This window comes from Rhinichthys klamathensis, unplaced genomic scaffold, assembly GCF_029890125.1.
Source record: "Rhinichthys klamathensis goyatoka isolate OS25496 unplaced genomic scaffold, OSU_Roscu_1.1 h1tg000035l_1, whole genome shotgun sequence".
Taxonomy (NCBI): domain Eukaryota; kingdom Metazoa; phylum Chordata; class Actinopteri; order Cypriniformes; family Leuciscidae; genus Rhinichthys; species Rhinichthys klamathensis.
In genome coordinates, this window is record NW_026606583.1 from 1,395,881 (window position 1) to 1,418,203 (window position 22,323).

At 38.6% G+C, this 22,323-nt stretch overlaps 2 protein-coding genes across 2 annotated transcripts in view; one reads left to right on the top strand and one right to left on the bottom strand.

The window, feature by feature from the left end:
- pth3r (parathyroid hormone 3 receptor) overlaps positions 1–20,384 on the top strand; it is a 33,905-nt gene extending 13,521 nt beyond the window's left edge. Inside the window, exons 2-13 of the mRNA XM_056245815.1 lie at positions 8,621–8,726; positions 10,180–10,290; positions 12,182–12,303; positions 12,766–12,860; positions 13,879–14,029; positions 14,113–14,266; positions 14,413–14,473; positions 15,355–15,421; positions 15,639–15,733; positions 15,809–15,950; positions 16,614–16,655; positions 19,940–20,384. Coding sequence (XP_056101790.1) covers positions 8,621–8,726; positions 10,180–10,290; positions 12,182–12,303; positions 12,766–12,860; positions 13,879–14,029; positions 14,113–14,266; positions 14,413–14,473; positions 15,355–15,421; positions 15,639–15,733; positions 15,809–15,950; positions 16,614–16,655; positions 19,940–20,374 — 1,581 coding nt within the window. The 3' untranslated portion in view covers positions 20,375–20,384. The remainder of the gene's footprint in view (positions 1–8,620; positions 8,727–10,179; positions 10,291–12,181; positions 12,304–12,765; positions 12,861–13,878; positions 14,030–14,112; positions 14,267–14,412; positions 14,474–15,354; positions 15,422–15,638; positions 15,734–15,808; positions 15,951–16,613; positions 16,656–19,939) is intronic.
- dnajc9 (DnaJ (Hsp40) homolog, subfamily C, member 9) overlaps positions 1–22,323 on the bottom strand; it is a 217,781-nt gene that overhangs the window by 172,721 nt on the left and 22,737 nt on the right. The gene's annotated exons all lie outside the window — the stretch shown is intronic.

A 22,323-nucleotide genomic window follows, 5' to 3' on the forward strand; every position in this document is an offset into this window, starting at 1 on the left:
CATGCTCAATGAAGCAGAAAATTAGTCGGTCAGCGAGAGATGAACACTTGATAAACAGGCAATTTAGACCCTGAAAATCACGATTGATCAAGAGCACTGCCATGCAACTAATTTAACCTTTGCTGGAGAAGGCAATTAGAATTAAATGTGTTCAGTGTTTTGGATATCATCTATCAAGATGATACCCTTACAAGTGTTTGAACACAGGGCAGTAACACAAACCAATTATTACGAATCGATGACATTAGAGCATCTGACAGTGTGATTCATCAATGCCTATGCTTTCCAAAGGTAAAAAACAACAATCAAATGTGACAGTTGGTTAATTGACTCTTGCAGTTTCAGTGTAAGTGTAATTTCAACTGTAATTTCACTTACTCCCTATGGACTAATGTGAAATTTTATGCAGTGATTTAAATGCTATGTGTCTTAAAGCATTGTATTTGTAATTTGTCATTTCGAGTGTAGTCCAATTTCATTAGTGAGAAACACCAACACACATTTTGTGATGCTACTAGAAAATAAATAAATATCTTCGTTCTATTAGGACATTTAAGTAGCTTTTATAAATGTGCCTTAGAAAAAAACATTACTGATCTGCATCTTGAGACAAAACAAAAGCACTGACATATTTTAGATATTTCAGTGCAAGTTTCTTACAGTTTAACTGTTCAAACATGCGTTTTAGTCTGGGCTAGGCTTAAGCCTTGTGTGTGAAACTGGGCAATAAACTGAATAAGGGACCCTATTATATGAGACCAGAATATTATAGAGTTGTAGGTGGGCTATTTTGATTTGGGCCTGTACCACATGTAACACTGTAGAAACCACATAACAATGTGCAAAAAACAAAACAAAACAAAATCCACTCAGAAGAGTCAGGTCAGTGGTGTTAATCAGAAAATTAAAAATACATATTATGTATTTTAAGGAGTGTCAATTTTTTTTTTTACTTCTATTGCCTTTGAAATATGGTTAAAGTGTGTTGAATGTACTGACAAGCATTTATGGTAAACTACAATATACTTTAATGTAATTTCTATTCAAACCTATGCCATGTTTTTAAATATATTTGTAATTGTTGCAAAAGTTGCAATTTAGTACATTTAAAATATTAACTTTGAATGTAATATCAAATAATACAATACAGTTAAATATATAATCAAGTGCTTTACATGTGCTTCAATGTTAGTCAACATATCAAAATAAGTGTGCATTTTTAAAGCATGACTTTAAAGATTATTTAAACATAACTAATTCAAATGTACCTTTTATTTCATATATTATTGGCAAAAAAGTTTTTACATGCATGTGCAATATACTTTTAAGATTTGAAGTTCACTACAATTGCATTTTCAATACAATTAAGAGTACTTTTTCTCCACAAGGGAAATCATTCCAATAAAGTCAAATGGCTATAGAACAGAATGAGACAGGCTTGATTTATTCATCGTTTGTTGATTGGATTGTAAACCGTGAACACTGCATGAGGCATTTATATAGTGGTTTCATATGTACTATTGTACACTAGCCTGGTTAAAACCAGACCATTCTCAGTTGTAACTGAGTTAGGGTCTGGCAAAGCTTCATAGACAAATCATTTCCAAAGGGGCGTCACCAACGGACGTAGCTCAAATGCATCTGGGCGCAATTGGATAGACCTAAAACCAATCAGAGCGATGAAGAAGATGACGTATGCAGAGCGACGTTGGTTCGTCTGTTATAGAACAACTTGCTGACACTGATTAGCTACTTGCTCTACGTTTATTTAAAATTAACAGCAAGACAACTGGAAGTGAATGTGCTTTCCATTAAATAAATCACACACCGTAAACAAAACCTTAATAAATAAAAAACTTTGCAATTTAGACGCGCAAACTGGGTGCCGGTGCTGTGAGACGTACGGCTCGGGCAGATTCGGCTTGAAGTCGTTCATCCTCGGATGCTGCGCCGCGCGCGCTGTTACAAAAAACCTGCGCACACAGGCAAGCGAAATGGGGTCTTGCCGGTCTTGCGCACCTAAATGCGTCATTTTTGCCCCGCGCACCTTCGCGCTCGTGCGGACGAGTCGAGTTAAACAAGGCTTTACTCCGTGTCAGCGCGCGTTCTGACCGGTAAAGGGGGACAGACCTCTCCCGAATCATCTCCAGCAGTAGCAGCCTCCGATCGCACCACTAACTCCGCCTCCGTTTCCCTTGTAAGCTGATATTAGTATTTAAACATTCTCTATGATAAATGTTTGTGAAAAATATATTTTAATGTTTTGGCGGTTGTAGAGTTCTAATGACGGTGTTCAACTATAACCGTCACATATAGTTCCACGGCGGCATCCATCTTTGTAAATGTACAAAATCTGCTTCACCGTCGCTGTGCTGTCGTCATCGTGTAAAGCCCGCCCCAACGTTTCTGATTGGTGCCGCGATTTCTGCGGACTGGAAATGGGTTTCAATGAGCTCTTTGCCAGACTAACTTTCAGAGCAAATCTAAATTTGCCGGAAGTTGTCTGGGTTTTCCCAGGCTAATTGTACACCCAAAGCGCTTTACAATCAGATTACATATCAGGGGTCTGTCCTCCACCACTACCAGTGTGCAGCATCCACTACAACGGCACCAGTGCGCTCACCACACACCAGCTATGAAGAAGACAGAGATTAATAGAGCCAATTCAATGAATAGGGATTATTAGGAGGCCATGAGTTACACCCCTACTCTTTACGAGAAGTGCCAAGGGTTTTTTAATGACAACAGAGAGTCAGGACCTCGGTTTAACGTTTCATCCGAAGGACGGTGCTTGTTACAGTATACTGTCCCCTCCACTACACTGGGGCGTTAGGACCCACACAGACCACAGGGTGAGCACCCCCTGCTGGCTTAACTGCAGCGCGGTATTATATACTGTACATCAAATAAAAGTGAGTCTTAACACAAGAAGAGCAAGTTGCTTGACATTCTGATAAGATTACAAGGTCAAAAAATTATGAAAACGTCTCGGTTACTAGTATAACCTCAATTCACTGATGGAGGGACACTAGGGATCGCATTTTGAAGCCCCAAAGACCCCTGATATGTTCAGAAAAGGCCAAAGAAGTTGGCATGTAGAATTTGGACATACAGGTATAAAAGGAGACCAGCGTGCTTTACACATTCAGGTTTGTGCTGAGGAGCCGAAACGGAAAATGACAAATGAAGCTAAGATGTTTTGCAACCTTCAGGGTAACTGACCTCGGGTCTCCCTATCAAGGGGACCATCTACTATTGAGAGAGGTCAGTCCAGTCGTAGGGCCTCTTCTGATTATTTTTTTTATTTATTTGTTGAAAATATCTTCTTTCCTATATATTACGGCTGAGTACCACAGTTGTGGAAGTGTTCTCTTTTTCTAACGAAGGGGGGAGGTTAGTATGTGAAAACACATCCTACATAGGGAATAGTCCCTGTGGAGGGCTCCACCTGATGAGGGGAAGACTCCAGGCCACAGCGAATAGAGACGGGGCTAACCCCATCTAGGGGAAGACACAGGGTTCACCGATTGGGAAACCAAACAGTGGAAAAATATATCATATGGGGTCACCGTTAGGGAACCACTACATATGGAGCACTAACCAGGTTACAAGGGCTTACCTGAAAGGGACATACCATGAGTAACAGGCCTGGTAGGGAATTCTGCCGTGCTAGGGGCGTATAGGCGTCCTGGGTTTATATATATCTCTGAGACGAAACGGTGCATGTTTCTGCCTCGTGGAGGGGGAGGGCGCTCATGTAAGCACTACACTGACAAGTTGTCCAAGTTGTGACACTGGTTCTGCACGGAGATTATAGAATCTCGCAAAGGTCGGATGTAGCCCAGCCTGCAGCTCTACAAATGTCTGCCAAAGAAGCACTATTAGACAGGGCTGTAGATGCCTCAATGCCTATGTTGGATGAGCTCTGAGCTCCAAAGGACAAGGCACATCTTGGGCTTGGTAAGCCAGATGAATGGCATCCACTATCTAGAGGGCCAATCTCTGTTTGGAGACAGCCTTCCCCTTCTGCTGACCTTCGAAGCAGACAAATAGCTGATCCAATCTTCTGAGGCTCTGCGTGCGATCCAGGTATATGTATAGAGTGCAATGGGCACAACAGAGACTGGGTTGGGTCTCCCTCGTCACTAGGGAGTGCTTGCAGGTTCACCACTTGGTCCCTGAAGGAAGTAGTGAGAACTTTGGGCACGTAGCCCATAGCTCAGGACCACGCGAGTGTATGCCGGCTCGAACTCGTATCGCTGATGGAAAAGGCTTGAAGGTGCCCTTCCTCTTGACGGAGTCAGGGGAGCTGTCTTCATGGAGAGGGCACCGAGCTCGACTGACTCCAAGGGATCGAACGGGTCCCTCCATAAGGCCTGTAAGACCAAGGAGAGATCCCAAGAGGGGATGAGGCGAGGTCTTGAAGGCTTCAACTTCCGCGACCCTCTCAGGAACCTGACAATCAGTTTGTGCTTCCCTAAGGACCCGCCACCTACTGTGTTATGGATTTCTGCACATACACTTTGAGGGTAGAAGCGGACAGGCGCTTCTCCAGGCCTCCAGGAAAGCACTGACCCGACTGTGCACCTTTGGGGATCCGAACTTAGCCCCGCCCACAATATTTGAGGATGGGAGGTTTGGTCTGGACTTGATCCGTTGTAAAGCAAGTATTCCCGAACCAAAGCTGTTCGGACCAATCAAATTGTCAGGGCGGGCTTTATACGATGATGGAAAGATGATCAACAGTAATGTAATCATCCACGTCACCAAAGACCGCTTGGGTTAAATTCGTTTACAACAAAGAATGGCTGCCGCTGGAGAATTTAGATGTGTTGATTCAGCCATCGCGTCTGTTATAGAAGATTCGGTTGAAACACGCCCCATAATCACAGCCCAATGGAGCAGTATCAGACTCACATTCTGACTAGAATCTGAGTATGACGACGTCAGGCTACCATCAGTGCTCACCACCGAGGCATTGTACCCAGAGGTAGAAGGACCAGGACTTGAGGCAGCTGAGGTTGCTCGCAGTCTTTTGAAGAAAAAAAAATGCGAGCCGCGACCGCAACGTTCCCATGGCCATGCTTTTACAGTAAGAGTATGAACCATCCAAAAACGCTGTCTCCGCATGAGAATGACAGCAAAGGGTGCTAACTATTGCACCTGGTCAGATATGAAAACTGGCTCAGGCTCCTGGATGAGTATGGCTGCAGGCTCTAGCTCCAGGGTGTCCTTATCCATCCACGGAGGGTCCTTGGCGGGTGTTTGCTCTGGCTCAGGCTCTGGTCTCGTGGCAGGTGGGGGGCTCTGGGTCTGTGACCGTGGCAGGTGTGGTGAGGTGCTGGATGAGCTAAGGGTCCGTGACAGGAAGAGTGGGTAAGGACTGGGAAGGAGTTCCGAGACAGGTGGTGTTGCTGCGATAATGAGCAAAAGCAACCGGATTACTCGAGTGGGCTGGGGAGGCTGCGTCTGAATGGCGCTGGTGTCTTCATCAACTTCGCTTACTGAGAGGGAGGAGCCACTCAACCACAGTACATAGTCCATATACTGTGCCAGGGTGCAGGTGGTCTCTCCTGCTGGCAACAGTTGAAATAGATAATCATCCAACCCACTTTTAAAAAACAGTCTTCCGGGCATCGTCGCCCTAGGACACCAGGTGGCTGATCTTGAGGAACTCCTCCACGTAGTGTTCCAGGTGACGGCCATCATGTGAGAGGGAGAGGAGAAGGTATTCGAGTGTGAGGGTTGAAAGAACTGCTGATTTTATGATTGGTTCGTTCTTCTGTTAGCGTGCTGGTTGCAGCAGGAGCAAGGAAATACATAGGTGGGATCTAGCAGCTGCAAACGTACACTCAAAAAAATTAACGAGGAAGGTTGTGCACTTTACATAATATATTTATATTTAGTTTACTTATAATAATTGTGTTTGTTGACTTGAAATGTTTTTTTTCTAGTAAGGTCAACATAATTATGCCTCAACTTAACAGTACAAAATCCTAACGCGTTGTCTAAACACAAACTATTTATGTTAAGTAAAAAATTCTTACATCCAGATGGTGGCAGTATAGTGCGACGCCAACTGCCATTTTGCCCTAACTTAATTTGATTGTGTTCAATCTGTTTAACTATATCTATTACATGTGATTACATGATTGATTTGTGTTGCATTGACTGAAACTGGGTGGTGCTTGTTAGTTCCCAGCATGCTTTGCATATGGTTGAATTAAGAGAGAATAAATGTTAAAATTAAGTGTTATTTTATATTTTTTTGAGAAAATGACAAAAGGGGAAGACTTGATAGTGTGTAATTGTGTTTAATGTTCAATAACATTGGAATTATTAGAACCTTTTAAATTACAGTGGCTTACCATGGTGGAGAAGAGTGGAGCATTTTGTTTGGCTGTGGACTGATTTCAAGTTTTTCTACTGCTTTGGTTGAAGGAGCGTGTAAATCTTAGCATTTAAGATGCTAATATGTGCTGCTGCTAGCAAATAGCTACACTCAAAAGTAATCTCACTAAATTAACTAAGATTAAAACACATAACTCAAAAAAGATGCAATTGAGTTTAATGGAAATGTTAATATCATGTTTAACCAATGCATCTATTTTGTGTTCAAAGAACATGATAAAGGTTGGTTGACTTAACTTGGTTTGTTTAGATGGAATATAGGTGGCATGATTAAATCATGTTCATCCAATGAATTATTTTTTTGAGTGTATTTGTTTACAAAAATGAAACAAAACTAATGCACATAGGGGAAACCACTCAGGAGCAAAATGAAACTGCAAGCCAACAGTATCAGGAAGTAAATGTGCAGATACTAAATTAGTTAATTAACAAGGGGCAGGTGGACGCAATAGTTGTGTGCTATGTTACAAACAGGAACACACTAGGAAACTAGATCAACTAAGGTAGGCAGGAAATAAACACAGGAACCAGGAACACACAGAACACAGAACTGAGCTAAAATCAAAATAAGAGTACCAAAACAGAACATAACCCTGACCATGTGCAGGAAAGTTACACTTAGTTAGCTTGTATAATTCAAGTTAAATGAAAACCATTTATTCAACTAAAACAATTTATTCATGTTAATTGAACACCATGGATTCTAGTTAGTTTTACAGGGTTGATTTTATTGGGTTTTACTTGTTTCAACCACATGGGTCCACTGTATATGACTGAATCATGTTCAGCCAAAGAGCTATTTTTTTTAGTCTTTCTTTGTCTCATGTTAGGAGTGTGAGTTTGAGGTTTTGTTTGGTGGTTGTGAATGTATTCAGGGCACAAATGCTCCTGTGTTTCTCCAGTCTTGAGGACCCAGAGATCAGGTCTCATAATGTTGAAGGACGGTGAGGGATGCACATGGGTGTGGGGTGTGTATGGTTGGATAAGTTCTCTCATCCTGAAGGTTGAAGAGAGCTCGACACATACCACAGGACAGTGAAAATATTTCACAACACTGAGAGACAGCACATCAGCCTAAAAGAAGGTGTGCCAGATGTGGTGATAGATGGATAATATGTCAATGATTTCAGCTGAGATCGTGGAAAATGACAAACTAACATGTACAGTATATGCTTTGAAAACGTCTTTTGTCAGTCTTTTGTGATGTGACGTGTCACGCCTGTTCAATGCAGATAAAATAGTAAAACAACAAATCTACTAAGAGAGCGTCATAAACATTGATTTTCTTTATTGACATGCTTCCACCCCTCCCCCCAACAATACTGATCTAGATTAAGTATATAGTACTGTGTCTTGCATTACAGATGACTTATAAGCAATGAGTAATGAGACAGAGAAAAAAACCCAACTCAAATTATAAGAGAGCAAATACTACATAAATATTATATAAAAATACATGTAAAAAAACAAAATTGATGGTCCTAGTGGAAAAGACCCAAACTAACAGACAGTCTGTAAAATGTTCTAACAAGCATTTATGGTAAACTAAAACATAATTAAATGTCATTTCTATTTCACATTTGCAATTATGAAGATACTATTTAGTACATTTAACATATTTACTTAAAATGTAATATTATTGTAATATAACTACAAATTATCATCATGTGATTTATATGTGCTGGAGCATGTTAGTCAACAGATCAAAATAACCATATTTCTTATTATTTGAAATTAAGAGGACTTTTTAACAATGCATTTGTTGTTTTTAACAAGTGTGTTAAGAAACTCTCTTTAAGTGCACTTAAGTGCCCTTTTATTTTATTTCATTGATATTATATTATCTGCTATTAAAGTTTTTTGTTTTTAAAAAATATACTACAAGTGCACATTCAATCAGTTAAGCACATTATTTTTCACTAGGAATAACAAAAAGAAAAAGGTTGAAATCTGTTAGTTGAAGGCTAATTAAAATCACACCATATCACACATTAAAGGTGCCTATAGGTCAGGAAACATCCATTTTTTTTTTTTTTTTTTACTTTGAAAGTAATTTTATCTAGAAAATTTAGCAATTGAGATACAAAAAAATCACTACAAATCTCAGAATCACATACGTATAAAGATATTCATCAAACATGGTTTGGTTTGGGATTATAGTGAAAATATGCGAGAATAATGTTCTCTTTCTCTGTCACTCTTCTTACAGATTGATTCTGATGATGTCCTCACCAGAGATGAACAGATCTTTCTCCTAATTGGTGCACGCGCGAGGTGTGAGAGAAACATCCGTGCACAGTTAGACGTGGTCAGAGGTATTATAATAAAATTTTTGTGTGACTATAGGGCTGTTATACAATGTCATCGTTGTTAGCAACACCCCTAAATCTAAGTATTAATCGTTGACACCTCAAATTAAAGGGGTGGTTGATTATGATTTCACTTTTCTAACTTTAGTTAGTGTGTAATGGTGCTGTTTGAGCATAAACAACATCTGCAAAGTTACGATGCTCAAAGTTCAAAGCAAGGGAAGATATTTGCTTTTAAAGAAATACATTTTTAGGGACTACAACAAACGGCTGGTAGGGACTACATGACATTCCTCCCAGGTTAGTGACATCACTAACCCTAAAATTTACATAAACCCCGCCCCCGGGAACACGCAGTCCATGTTGAGAAGAAGAAGAGTTGTTGTACAGCACAGAGTCTGGTAAAGCTGTCGCATCTGTCTTTTCACATGCAATACAGTACCTAACACAAATGCAATAGCATGTCACTCTGTAGGCATCTTACAACAGTTCCCACAAGAGCGATTTTATAGATTATCATGACAGAATATGCTAATCAAAGACTTGAAGATAGTTAACTCCACATCAGCAACATACATTCAACAACTAACCATTCAGAAACGTGCTGTTGCACTCTACATATTGTCACTTCTTCTTGAGTCTCTCCATCATTGTCCGACTCCAGTTTAAACAAAAGGCAGAACAGTTTCTGACATTTTAGTGCTTGTCTTCGTGAGGTAATGGAGCTGCTAACACACATGAGCTCTTGAAGCTCCGCCCTTTGTGCAAGGAGCAGCAGTCATTTGCATTTAAAGGGACACACACGAAACAACGTGTTTTTACTGACCATCAAGAAGGGACAATTTTAACTTGCTGTAAAAATGATATGTGGGGTATTTTGAGCTAAAACGTCACATACACACTCTGGGGACAACAGAGACTTATTTTACATATTGTAAAAAGGGGCATTATACCACCCCTTTAAGGTATTTTATTACTTTTAATGTAATTTTGAAATAAATCTACCCTATCAATTAAATTAAATGTGTAATTTGGCATAATAGAAAGCTAACCAAAATAGTTGTGACAAACTTACAGCTACTGAAGCAATCAAAAGCATGAATCTTCCTATTCCAGATCCAATTTCCTGAAGATCAGGATCAAATTAAACTGCGGCCCTGTTTATAGCAAGATAAGGAATAAGGAATATTGATTTGAGCTCCTTTGTTATTTGTAGTGATGACTGTGTCACTTTATAGCAGGATACGGACATACCCAGAACTGTGGAATGAATACAGATCCACTGCTGTTTGGTTATGAGAAAAGATCAGGATTCTTATCTGGCTTCCTATGTTAAAGAGCTTATTTGACCTGTCACCTTCAAACATTTTGTTGGAGAATAACTTGATTGCATATATTTTGTGTTAAATATATGTTAAACTTGTAAAACATATGAATCTGATATTTTGTGTATTGTCAGAGGATTACTGTCTTCCTGAGTGGGATGGGATCATTTGCTGGCCTGCAGGAAAACCCAGTCAGATGATTGCAGTTCTGTGTCCTGAGTACATCTATGACTTCAACCACAGAGGTCTGCATTACTTTTTCTCGCCCGGGATAGGCTTGCTTGTTTTTAATAACAAAAAAAATTCTATTTCACATTCCAAAAAAGCTGGGACAGAGGCATGTTTACCAATGTATCACATTACCTTTCCTTTTAATTACACTTTTTAATTGTTCGGGGATACTAGTTGTTGCAGTTCTCAATCTCATCTCAATCTCACAGCTGCTCAACAGTCCATGGTCGTCCTTTTCATGATGGACATACATTTTCAGTAAGAGACCGATCTGGGCTGCAGGCAGGCAGTCAAGCACATGCACTTTGAGTCTGTAGTGAAGAGTGTTTACGAATCCACTCTGTTGTAGCACGTGCAGAAGGAGGGCAGGCATTGTCTTGCTTCCCAGGAAAAATCTCTGTACAATCCCATACGCTTCCACGTTAATGGTAACATCACACATGCAAAGCACCCCCCGCATAGCATAGCCCCATGCATAGCACTGATGCATCCCCCGTACCATGACAGATGTTTTCTTTTGTACCTGTCGCTGATGAAAGTATGGTCCCTTTCGTCTTTGGGACTGAGAACTTGATATCCATTTTCCCCCAAAACAAGCTGAAACGTGGACTCATCTGACCACAGCAAACATTTCCACTGTGTTTTGGATCATCTGAGATGAGCTCGTGCCCAGAGAACTCGGCGGCATCTCTGCATAGAATTGATATATAGCTTCTTCTAAAATACTCCTGAGCCCATGTGGCTATTTTTAACACAGTAGCATGATGTTTCTCAAGCAATGCCATCTGAGGGTTCGAAGGTCACGCACATTCAACAGAGGTTTCATGCCTTGCCCTACATGGACTGAGATTTCTCTGGATTCCCTGAATCTTTTAACAATATTATGTATGGTAGATGGTGAAAGACCCAAATTCTTTGCACTCTTGTTTTGAGAAATGTGATTTTTTAATTGTTTAATAATTCTCTCATGAAATTTGGCACAAAGTGGTGAGCCATGACCCATCTTTAAAGACTGAGCCTTGGGTGGATGGTACTATTATACCCAATCACGATACTCTCAATCACCTATTACCAATTCCCCTAATATGGACTGTTTCTAAACAGTTCAACTTGGATATTCTATAAGCTTTTCACTTTTATTTAGCCTCTTTTCCAACTTTTTTGGAGTGTGTTGCAGCCATTAAAATTAAAATTTGTTAATATTTACAAAATACAATTAAGAGTGAAAACATTGGAAAGCTTTTCTTTGTACTTTTGTCATTTAAATAAAGGTTAAAGAGAATGATCAAATCACATATTTTTGATTTTGTTGCATTTTACAAAATTTCACAACTTTGAAATTTGACAACTTAAAAATATTTTTTGCACTTTAAGTATACTACTTGGTTCCTATTTAGATATTATTTTTATACTTGAAATAATACTTTACCTGTACTCTAAGTAGACTTGAAGTTAGCTGTAAACTTGAACATGTAAGTTGATCAGATCATAGAAACCGATGTGTAAAAAAGAAAAAGAAAAGTATGTAATATGCTATGCTACCAAAAGAGTAAGCACAAATACAAGCCAAAAATACTTAATTACTTTTAAATATAGCTACATACAAAAATTAAGTAACCAAACTGACTTTTTACAGTACACTTACATATAAATTCATATATCTGATACATTAAAAGTAGGCTGAAAGTATGGCTACTCTTTTATTTTTAGAATCAAACTAAAAGTATACTAATAGCAATAATAGAATAAACTTTTTATTTGTAAGAGTACACAAAATAGCTGTATGAAGAAATGACCTCAGAGGCTGATACTTTTTGGTGTGCCTATTTATATACTGAATATATATATATATATATATATATATACTTATAAGAATTAAGCATGTCTGTTTTACATGCATTTTAGGACATGCATATCGCCACTGTGATGCATCAGGTTACTGGGAGCAGGTGTCCACTATAAACCGGACATGGGCCAACTACACAGAATGCACCACTTACCTGCACACTAACCACAGCAATCAGGAGGTGTGTGCATTTTTTTTATATAACTCATAGGCAGCTATAATCGATAATCTTGGTGGCATGCATTACTATAACTGTTGCTCAAGTAAGTGATTTGAAGTTGAACAAATCCATAACAGTAAGTATTAAACTTCAGAATGATTGACTGCAATTTTCTGAATGATTAGACTTTTATCTCCAGGCGGATTAACAAATCAATCAAAAAAAAAAAAAAAAATCAATATATTCAATTGAAGGAGAGACCTAAACCATATATAGACAAGAATATCATAGTGACTTTGACATGGATTTATTTGACATGGGTCAGTAACCTACAGTAGCAATCATGCAGAAACATCCACAGAGCAACACGTAGAAAATGTATTTAGTTTAGTGATAGATTATTTATTTGTCTAAATGAAATTAAAATGTATAGTCATTAACTGTACATAATTCTATACTGTGTACTATTTTGCTGTGTTTTAGGATGTATTTGAGCGTCTTTACCTCATGTACACTATTGGATACTCCATATCACTGGCAGCGTTACTGGTAGCTGTCTTTATCCTTTGCTATTTCAAGTAAGTGCAAAATGTTTTTAAATAAAATATTAGCAATTAACATACCCGTATAGACAGTAAACACTGCACACAAATCTAATCCATCAGGATTCTTGATGTCCCCAGTGCCTGATTCATGTTCATGAGTGTGTGGTGCCTTGATGCCTATCTACATCCAGACAGACTTATGTTCACTGAGATATCTATGATCTGATCAGACAGTCAGCAGGTCCTCTGCTCTCTGAGGAAGAGAGTAGGGAATAGAATAGAATGCAATAGAATAGAATAGAATAGAATAGGTTTTTTGCAGTTTATCCACGCAGAACCCTTGTGAAAAAGAAGTATGCACTTTACTGTAGCAGTACTTATTATGGAAATAACATACTTTAAAGAGTTTGTAAAACAAGATTGGAGTACACTCTAAGTGCACATTCAATACAATTAAGCCCGCTTCTTTTTCACAAGGAAACACTTTCCTGGATCCATGTTCTTGGTCCAGGAGCAACATTTGCGAATTGATTTTTTAAGTAACCAAATCAATGTCATTCACTCTTTACTAAAGTCTTTCCCTTTTAAAGAAATGAAGGAACCCATCAAGATGGATCACAGACTGAAGCAGTGTTTTGGGTCTGAACTACATTTGTTTGTCAACAAAATGAATGAATTGGGACATGTCGAAGGCATTTCATTTGTGCATTTGTTTTATTTCTATAGTTTATGATGCTTAAATACTCTATAATACATTTGTAGTCACAAATTTGAATAAAATATAGACATTTTCACTTAAAGTGATTTTCATGAATCGTTGAATGCGTAAATTATACAGTTACTCAGAACACGAAAAGACACTATGCTTCAGAAATCACAGAATAGAGTAGATTTGACTTCGCAACCATTAAATATGCTCTATTCTATTCTATTCTATTCTATGCAATCCGGATGCATTGTAATGTGGTCTATGAGACACTGAAATGAATCAATTTCCACCACTACTTCAAAGTCAAGATTCTTTTCTTTTCTGTTTCTTTTTTCTCTCCAGACGTCTCCACTGCACCCGTAACTACATCCACATCCACCTCTTCACCTCATTCATATGCAGAGCAATCAGTATATTTGTGAAAGACGCCGTTCTTTACACCGTCGCAGATGACGGCAGACTAGAGGACGGGGCAGTTGGACAAAGACCTATGGTACTCACAAACCATTTGCACATGAATACATAATTAATGCTTCAAAGCCCGACATCAGTTTTATTGGCCTGTGTGTTTATCAGGTGGGCTGCAAGGTTGCTGTGACCCTCTTCCTGTATCTCTTGGCAACCAATCATTATTGGATCCTGGTCGAGGGTCTGTACTTGCATAGTCTGATCTTCATGGCCTTCCTGTCTGATAAGAACTGTCTGTGGGCTTTAACAATCATAGGCTGGGGTGAGTTGTCACTTTTGCTTTGAAGATTGCAATTGATGATAAAATTTGCAGAGCAATCTGTTATGATCTTGAGGGTGAAAATAAGGTTGTAGATAGGGTTTTCCATTAACGTCCTGTTTCGTTCTATCTTGTTTTCTTTTTCATAGGGATACCCGCAGTGTTTGTGTCCATATGGGTCAGTGCCCGAGCATCTCTGGCAGACACACAGTAGGTTTATTTGTGCATTTGTTTTTGTATAAGGTTTCTGGTAAACCTCTAAATGTTAACACCTTGGAATAAATTCCACATGATCACCTGTTCCCTGCCTTCAGCCTGAGATGCTTGGATAGGCTCCAGCATCCCCATGACCCTGCATAGGACAGGCGGTTTGGAGAATGGATGGGTGGATGATCACCTGGGTGTTGAGCTTTGTTTGGCTTGGGGCAAACATAGCACTTCACTTTTGGGCCAAATAGGGCTCATCAGACCACAAGATTTTCTTCCAAAAGGTCTAGGTTTTGTGTCGCATGGTGTTTTTTTTAGCAAATTCCAGGCATGACCATATGTTGGCCTTTCTAAAAATAGTCTCTGACTGAACCTGTGAAATCAAGATTTATGATTTATGGTGCGGTCAAGCAATTAAGTTCATGTTTTTGTAAAGGGATAGTTAGGATTAGGGTACTGTGCTCACCCTCATGTCGTTTCAAACCGACTTTATATAATCTACAAAACACAAATTAAGATATTTTTAATGAAACCTGAGGGGTTCCTCTCCCTGCATTCAAAGTCCAGGTGACAAAACCAAATCCAAAAAGTTCAGAAAGGCATTGTAAAAAGAATCCATATGAATCTTGTGAACAAATATGATCGCTATAAATGATTTATTTATTTAATTATGAGCATTAGCAAGCTAGCTTTGAAGCCATAAGATCCCACCCTCCCTTCAGAGCGTCTCCAAAGCCACGCCTCCTCCAAAACACATGAATGGCACACAGCCAGAGCATATTCTGCAAAGCGTCACAAGAGACAGCGTTACTGTAATATGGAAAATAATATATTGATTGTGAATACTTTCTTAAGCATTGAAGGTTGTATTTCTGCATCTCTAGGTGCTGGGATATAAGCGCAGGCAACCTGAAATGGATCTATCAAGTACCAATCCTGGCATCCATTGTTGTAAGATTGTTCTTCTCCAATAAATTATAATACCGTAATAATTTAAATATACAAATGTGATACGCAAAACTCTGTACATTATGAAATAAAAAATATTGAATCCATATTTTATAAACATCTCTTAAAGCACACATGTAAAATATATATAAATATTTTTATCAGTGAATACCCTATACTGAAAAGTCACTTGTTATGTTCCTCATAACTCTTCATCTAGGTAAACTTCTTCCTCTTCCTCAATATCATCAGGGTTTTGGCCTCTAAGTTGTGGGAAACAAATACAGGAAAACTGGATCCTAGACAGCAGTACAGGTTATAAATAACTACACACACACACACACATACACACACACACATCTGTAGTGATTGATTTTCTGTGGCCTGTAGGAAGCTGCTGAAGTCGACCCTGGTGCTGATGCCGCTGTTTGGAGTTCATTACATGCTGTTCATGGCTCTTCCGTACACTGACGTCACAGGTCTACTGTGGCAGATTCAGATGCATTATGAGATGCTCTTCAACTCCTCACAGGTATATACGAGTATTTTATTTTTTTAATTTTACAAACAAAAAACAAATCCAGGTCTTCTCTGACCCTTTATTATAATGTGAAATAAAGAGCATGTTAAGAAAATTACATTTGGATTAAATTACCAAAAAGAGAAAAGTCTGTGAATAGGTTACAGTATGTTCATAGTGACAATTATTTATACTTTCAGCGACAAGGGAACCAGAAGTTATTAATTTTCAATGACAGTTGGCGATTTGAGTTTATAGAGATCGTTAGCAATGCTATAAAGATGCAAAAGAGAAAGAGAGAGAGAAAACACCTTCCGATAGGAGTGGAAACAGTCCAGCTCACACACTATAGGCACTGCAGTTGAGTGGGAACGGCTACTTGTTAGGGTTAATACAGCAAAATAGGTGGCCGTGTGTGGTTTAAACTAGTAGTAGCCCCTCCAAAACAGCTGTAGGTAGATTAATCCTAAAATATGTTGATTGTTTGTGATTATATCATGTCAAGCAGCTTTTCTGCTTTAAGTGTGGAAAGACAAACGACTTGTTGCTGGAACTTTTCGTATAGCTCGTGGTTAGGACACATGAAACATCATCCTTGGTTACAAAACCGTTTTGTTGCTGTCATGCTGTCAAAAAAATTGTGCTTTTCCTTTATGATGAATTTTATTTCCTCAGGGTTTCTTTGTGGCCTTTATTTACTGCTTCTGCAATGGGGAGGTGAGTTTTTGTATTTGTAGTATTTGGAATTTTCTAACTTTGGAGTGCTTATACTGTAGAAAGAAACACATTTGTGATGATGAAGTTGCAATTTAGTAAAATATATTGACTTTAAATGTAGTATCGAATAACACTACAGTTATAATTAGTAATCGTAATAATTGTAAGTACTTTAATATGTTAGTCTACACTTCAAAAAGTGTACATCCTTAAAGCATGAAAAAGGATTATTAAAAGTGCACAGCTTGCATAAGTTTGCTTTATTGGTGTTTTTTGGTCATTTTTATAGCTTTAAACCACTATACTGTATTAACTTTCATGGCATAAAAAAGAACTGTGAAAATCAACATGAGGGTGAATAAATACAGAATTACTATTTCTATAAGCTGGATAATGTATTTTAAAGTGCCCCTAAAATGCTATTTGAAAAGCTCCTGATTTTGTTTTAAAGGACTCGTACAACAAGTTTACATGTATCCAAGGCCAAAAAATACTTTAATTTCTTCTTATTAAAAAAATTATAAAAAATTATTCGTTATTTTAAACTGCTTACACACTAAAAGTGGAACTTGAGGCCCACTTATCGAAACCATTCACTCATGTACCGAATCTTCAGACCAAGTCTGCAAAACTGCAAGCACATTATACACTTTACACTCGGTTTGAAATTGAAAAACAAACCTTTTGCAAAACTCTAAACACAGTTCTCTACATAAGACACATCATTCAAAACTAACAGCTCTTTTGTTTCATTTGGGAAACACTGTCATTTAAATGCCACACTCATTTACTGATGACCGAAACCCAATGACCGTGTGAAAACACTTATGCATAAATTGATCACTTAGAAATCAAAACTCAGTGTTTTGAGAAAGCAAAAAACTTATTTGTACCCCCTTGAATTTCTGTTTATAGTATATGTATGTATATATATTTATATGTGTATATGTATGTATATATATATATATATATATATATTTTTTTTTTTTTCATAATGTATATATATTTATGTGTATACACACGCACACACACACACACAGACACACACACACATATACACTCACCGGCCACTTTATTAGGTACCCCATGCTAGTAACGGGTTGGACCCCCTTTTGCCTTCAGAACTGCCTCAATTCTTCGTGGCATAGATTCAACAAGGTGCTGGAAGCATTCCTCAGGGAGTTTGGTCCATATTGACATGATGGCATCACACAGTTGCCGCAGATTTGTCGGCTGCACATCCATGATGCGAATCTCCCGTTCCACCACATCCCAAAGATGCTCTATTGGGTTGAGATCTGGTGACTGTGGAGGCCATTTTAGTACAGTGAACTCATTGTCATGTTCAAGAAACCAATTTGAAATGATTAGAGCTTTGTGACATGGTGGAAGTAGCCATCAGAGGATGGGTACATGGTGGCCATAAAGGGATGGACATGGTCAGAAACAATGCTCAGGTAGGCCGTGGCATTTAAATGATGCCCAATTGGCACTAAGGGGCCTAAAGTGTGCCAGGAAAACATCCCCCACACCATTACACCACCACCACCAGCCTGCACAGTGGTAACAAGGCATGATGGTTCCATGTTCTCATTCTGTTTACGCCAAATTCTGACTCTAACATCTGAATGTCTCAACAGAAATCGAGACTCATCAGACCAGGCAACATTTTTCCAGTCTTCAACTGTTCAATTTTGGTGAGCTCTTGCAAATTGTAGCCTCTTTTTCCTATTTGTAGTGGAGATGAGTGGTACCCGGTGGAGTCTTCTGCTGTTGTAGCCCATCCGCCTCAAGGTTGTGCGTGTTGTGGCTTCACAAATGCTTTGCTGCATACCTCGGTTGTAACGAGTGGTTATTTCAGTCACTGTTGCCCTTCTATCAGCTCGAACCAGTCTGGCCATTCTCCTCTGACCTCTGGCATCAACAAGGCATTTCCGCCCACAGAACTGCCGCTCACTGGATGTTTTTTCTTTTTCGGACCATTCTCTGTAAACCCTAGAGATGGTTGTGCGTGAAAATCCCAGTAGATTAGCAGTTTCTGAAATACTCAGACCAGCCCTTCTGGCACCAACAATCATGCCACGTTCAAAGTCACTCAAATCACCTTTCTTCCCCATACTGATGCTCGGTTTGAACTGCAGGAGATTGTCTTGACCATGTCTACATGCCTAAATGCACTGAGTTGCCGCCATGTGATTGGCTGCTTAGAAATTAAGTGTTAACGAGCAGTTGGACAGGTGTACCTAATAAAGTGGCCGGTGAGTGTATATACATACATATACATACACACACACACACACACACACACACACACACACACAGCGCTTTAGAAATAAAGTTGACTTTCTGACTGGGCTTGTATGCATATTCAGTATATATATATATATAAATATATATATATATATATATATATATATATATATATACATAAATACTGAATATGCATACAAGCAACAATATAGATTGTTTCACATCAGCTTCACAATAGTAACCAATTCAAAACAAATTCTGCTGTACAGCAGCTCTAACAAGCCAATAGTCTCAATATTCAGCTCAATTCACTTCAGTGTTGATTCAGTTCAGTTCAATTCAACTGTAACATTCATCAATTGTCCATACATACTGTATACAGTGTATGTGACAAACTCCTGTACTGTATACTCTCCACTGCACACAGAACAAGCAAAAGACACAAGATTTTTACATTTTTCACATCTGTGTGTAGTATGCTGTGTATGTGGCTAATCATTTGATGTTTGTGTGTAGAGTTACTACACAAAAACACAATTTTTGGAATAGTTAAAATAGTTTTGAATTAAGTGTTTGATTTAGCAAGAGATGTCTGATGTTTTGCAACATGCGTGCGTGTTTTGTGGTTTTGTAAGAGTTTCAAGAAATGGAGCCATAGTTTCAGAAATTGTGTGTAAGCAATTTGAAAAAAACTGTAAAACACTTTAATCTCATAATGTACATTGTAGCATCACATCTTTTCTCACGGTGTCTGAAATGGTTTAAGGATCTGGTCTCTCTAAACCCCTCCTTTCCGAGAGCCTACTCTGCTCTGATTGGTCAGATGGCCCAGTTCATTGTGATTGGTCTACCGCTTAATGTCGGAAACAAAATGTCCATTATCATATCTGAATTTCCTGGCTTCCTCTGCACTTGATACAGAGTGATAGGAACAGTAACGACGGAGTTATTTGCAAACAGTCTCTCAGCCCATATATTTTCTCTTCATGTCTTCGTGTTTCTTCATATCTTCTCTATAATGACATCATGAACAGGTGCAGGCAGAGGTGAAGAAGGCATGGCTGAGGCGCAGTCTTGCGTTAGACCTGAAGCAGAAGGCTCGTGTCAACAGCAGTGCGGGATGTGGAAGTGGCTACTATGGAGGCATGATGTCACACACCACCACACAGAGCGTGTGTCTCAGTGTCAGTGGTACCAAGGGCCTGCCGCTGGGAGCCATCGGGGGCAAAGGACAATCGCGTCTCCACCATTCAGGAAACTTACCTAGTTACACGCCTCATGACACGGAGACTGTGTTTTTTACAGTGCAGCATGAGCTGGTTCTGAGGCAGACTGATGGGAAAGGGTCTCAGTCCAAGCAGACCGGCAGGAATGCAGAGGAAAGTGAGCATGATTGTGAGCCATGTTTTGTAGCAGATGAGGAGCATTCTGGTTCGGTGTCTTGGAAAGAACTGGAAACGGTGCTTTGATGGTGTCCTGGGTGGAAATAATTAGTGGTGCTTACTGTTGTTAGAAACTCTTAAGTATTAAATAGGCTAGTATTAAAGTCAGGTGAAACGGAAGTTGCAATAGTCTTTTCTTATTGTGAAGTATATCCAAGTGAAATATGGCTTCTCGTAAAAAAAAAAAAAAAATGTCCATGGGGAATTGATTGGATGTTGTGGTTTTGCTATTTCTGTGATGTCATGTGTCATATGTTATTTTGATTAAAGATTATGAGGGCACATCAATTAAAAACACAAAAACAAAAAAACAATGACGTGCACAGATAAATCATTTGTAAAAATGTTTTTTTGTGTGTGTTGATATTCCATAAAGAATAAGAATTGTCGATTTTGATTTCATGGTGACTTTACAAGGTAAGCTCAATCAATTTCAATCAATAATTTCAACATGTGTCTTGTTTTCTTAAAAATAGCAAAAGTTGGGTTACATATGAGGCATTTACAATAAATGATGTTTTATTAACAAAGTTCGGGAGGAGCACGTTCAGATAATTAAACCTAATTAAACACACGTGGAGCACATTCAGATAATCAAACCTAATTAGACAAGAGTGGTGCTTAATAAACGAGTTAAGCGCTGTGTATATATACAGCAAACTAACCTCCGTTCATTGACAGTTTAACAGCATCCCTCCACCACCCCATCTCCTCACTTATAGTCCTAATACTCTTACAACAACGGGGGGAGTACTCTGGGTTCGGGCAAAATTCCGAGCTCGGAGCCCTCCCCCCGGACAGCACGCCAAATACGCATAATCTTTACTCTGTTTAATTGATGTAAGTGTGAACTCGTGAAAAGTGGATGGGGCTTATCCGTATTAAAATATACAGTGTTTCAATAGAATAGCCAAATGATGTCAACAATATTCGTGTTAACACGAATTTAGTTTTAAAACCACTTAATAACTGTACCTGTGTAAAGTTATGTTCAATTTTACAAGTCTGTTGCCATATCAATTGAACACCATAAACTTGTTGACCTTAAAATCACTATAAAAAAATATGTAAATAGTTTTACAGCACAAATAAAACACATTTTAACTGAATAATTAACGTAAGTGCTTTTATAAAAAAATTATTTATTACATATATAAATACTACATTATAAGTACTTACATATTGTAGCTTTAATATGAATCAAACAACAAAAAGAAAAACAGAAATACACTTATTGCTCTTGATTGAATAACTTTTGTAGCTTTAATAAGAATACATTTCTTACTTGAATGCATGCTCTGGCGAGGAGATCAACATGGCGGACTGTGTACACTGTACAGCTCACTGAGGGCGGGGTCTATGCTAATAGGGCAGAGTTCGTTAGCTTAGTGGGCGGGGCCTAATCATTTGTGACACAAAAGCTAAAACCTGCAAATGGCTTGTTCTGAGACACTGCTTACGATTAATGGGGATTAAAAAAAGAGGAGCGGGTGGATTTTCACCATTATAGGGTGGTTGTGCTGACACACATTTATGTTCAAACACCATGTAAAAGTGAATTTTGCATAACAGGTCCCCTTTTATATAAAATGAAATAGACGCAAGTAGTTAATAATAAACTATATGCCATGAATTTTTTGAGTGCAGAAATCTGACCTGTTTCATTTATGTACAGTATGACTGACAAATATGCATCAATGGATGGACATTTTATATGCAATTCAAATACATAAATCTTACATTTAGGCTAGATATTTTTTGAGCGTATGGAAGGTTGCATAATGCTGTAGTTTATTGACTTAGTGAGAGGGAAGATCAAGACATTGTAATAGGCTACTCCTCTTTCACACACACACACACACACACACACACACACACACACACAAACACACACACACACACACACACACACACACACACACACACACACACACACACACACACACACACACACACACACACACACACACACACAC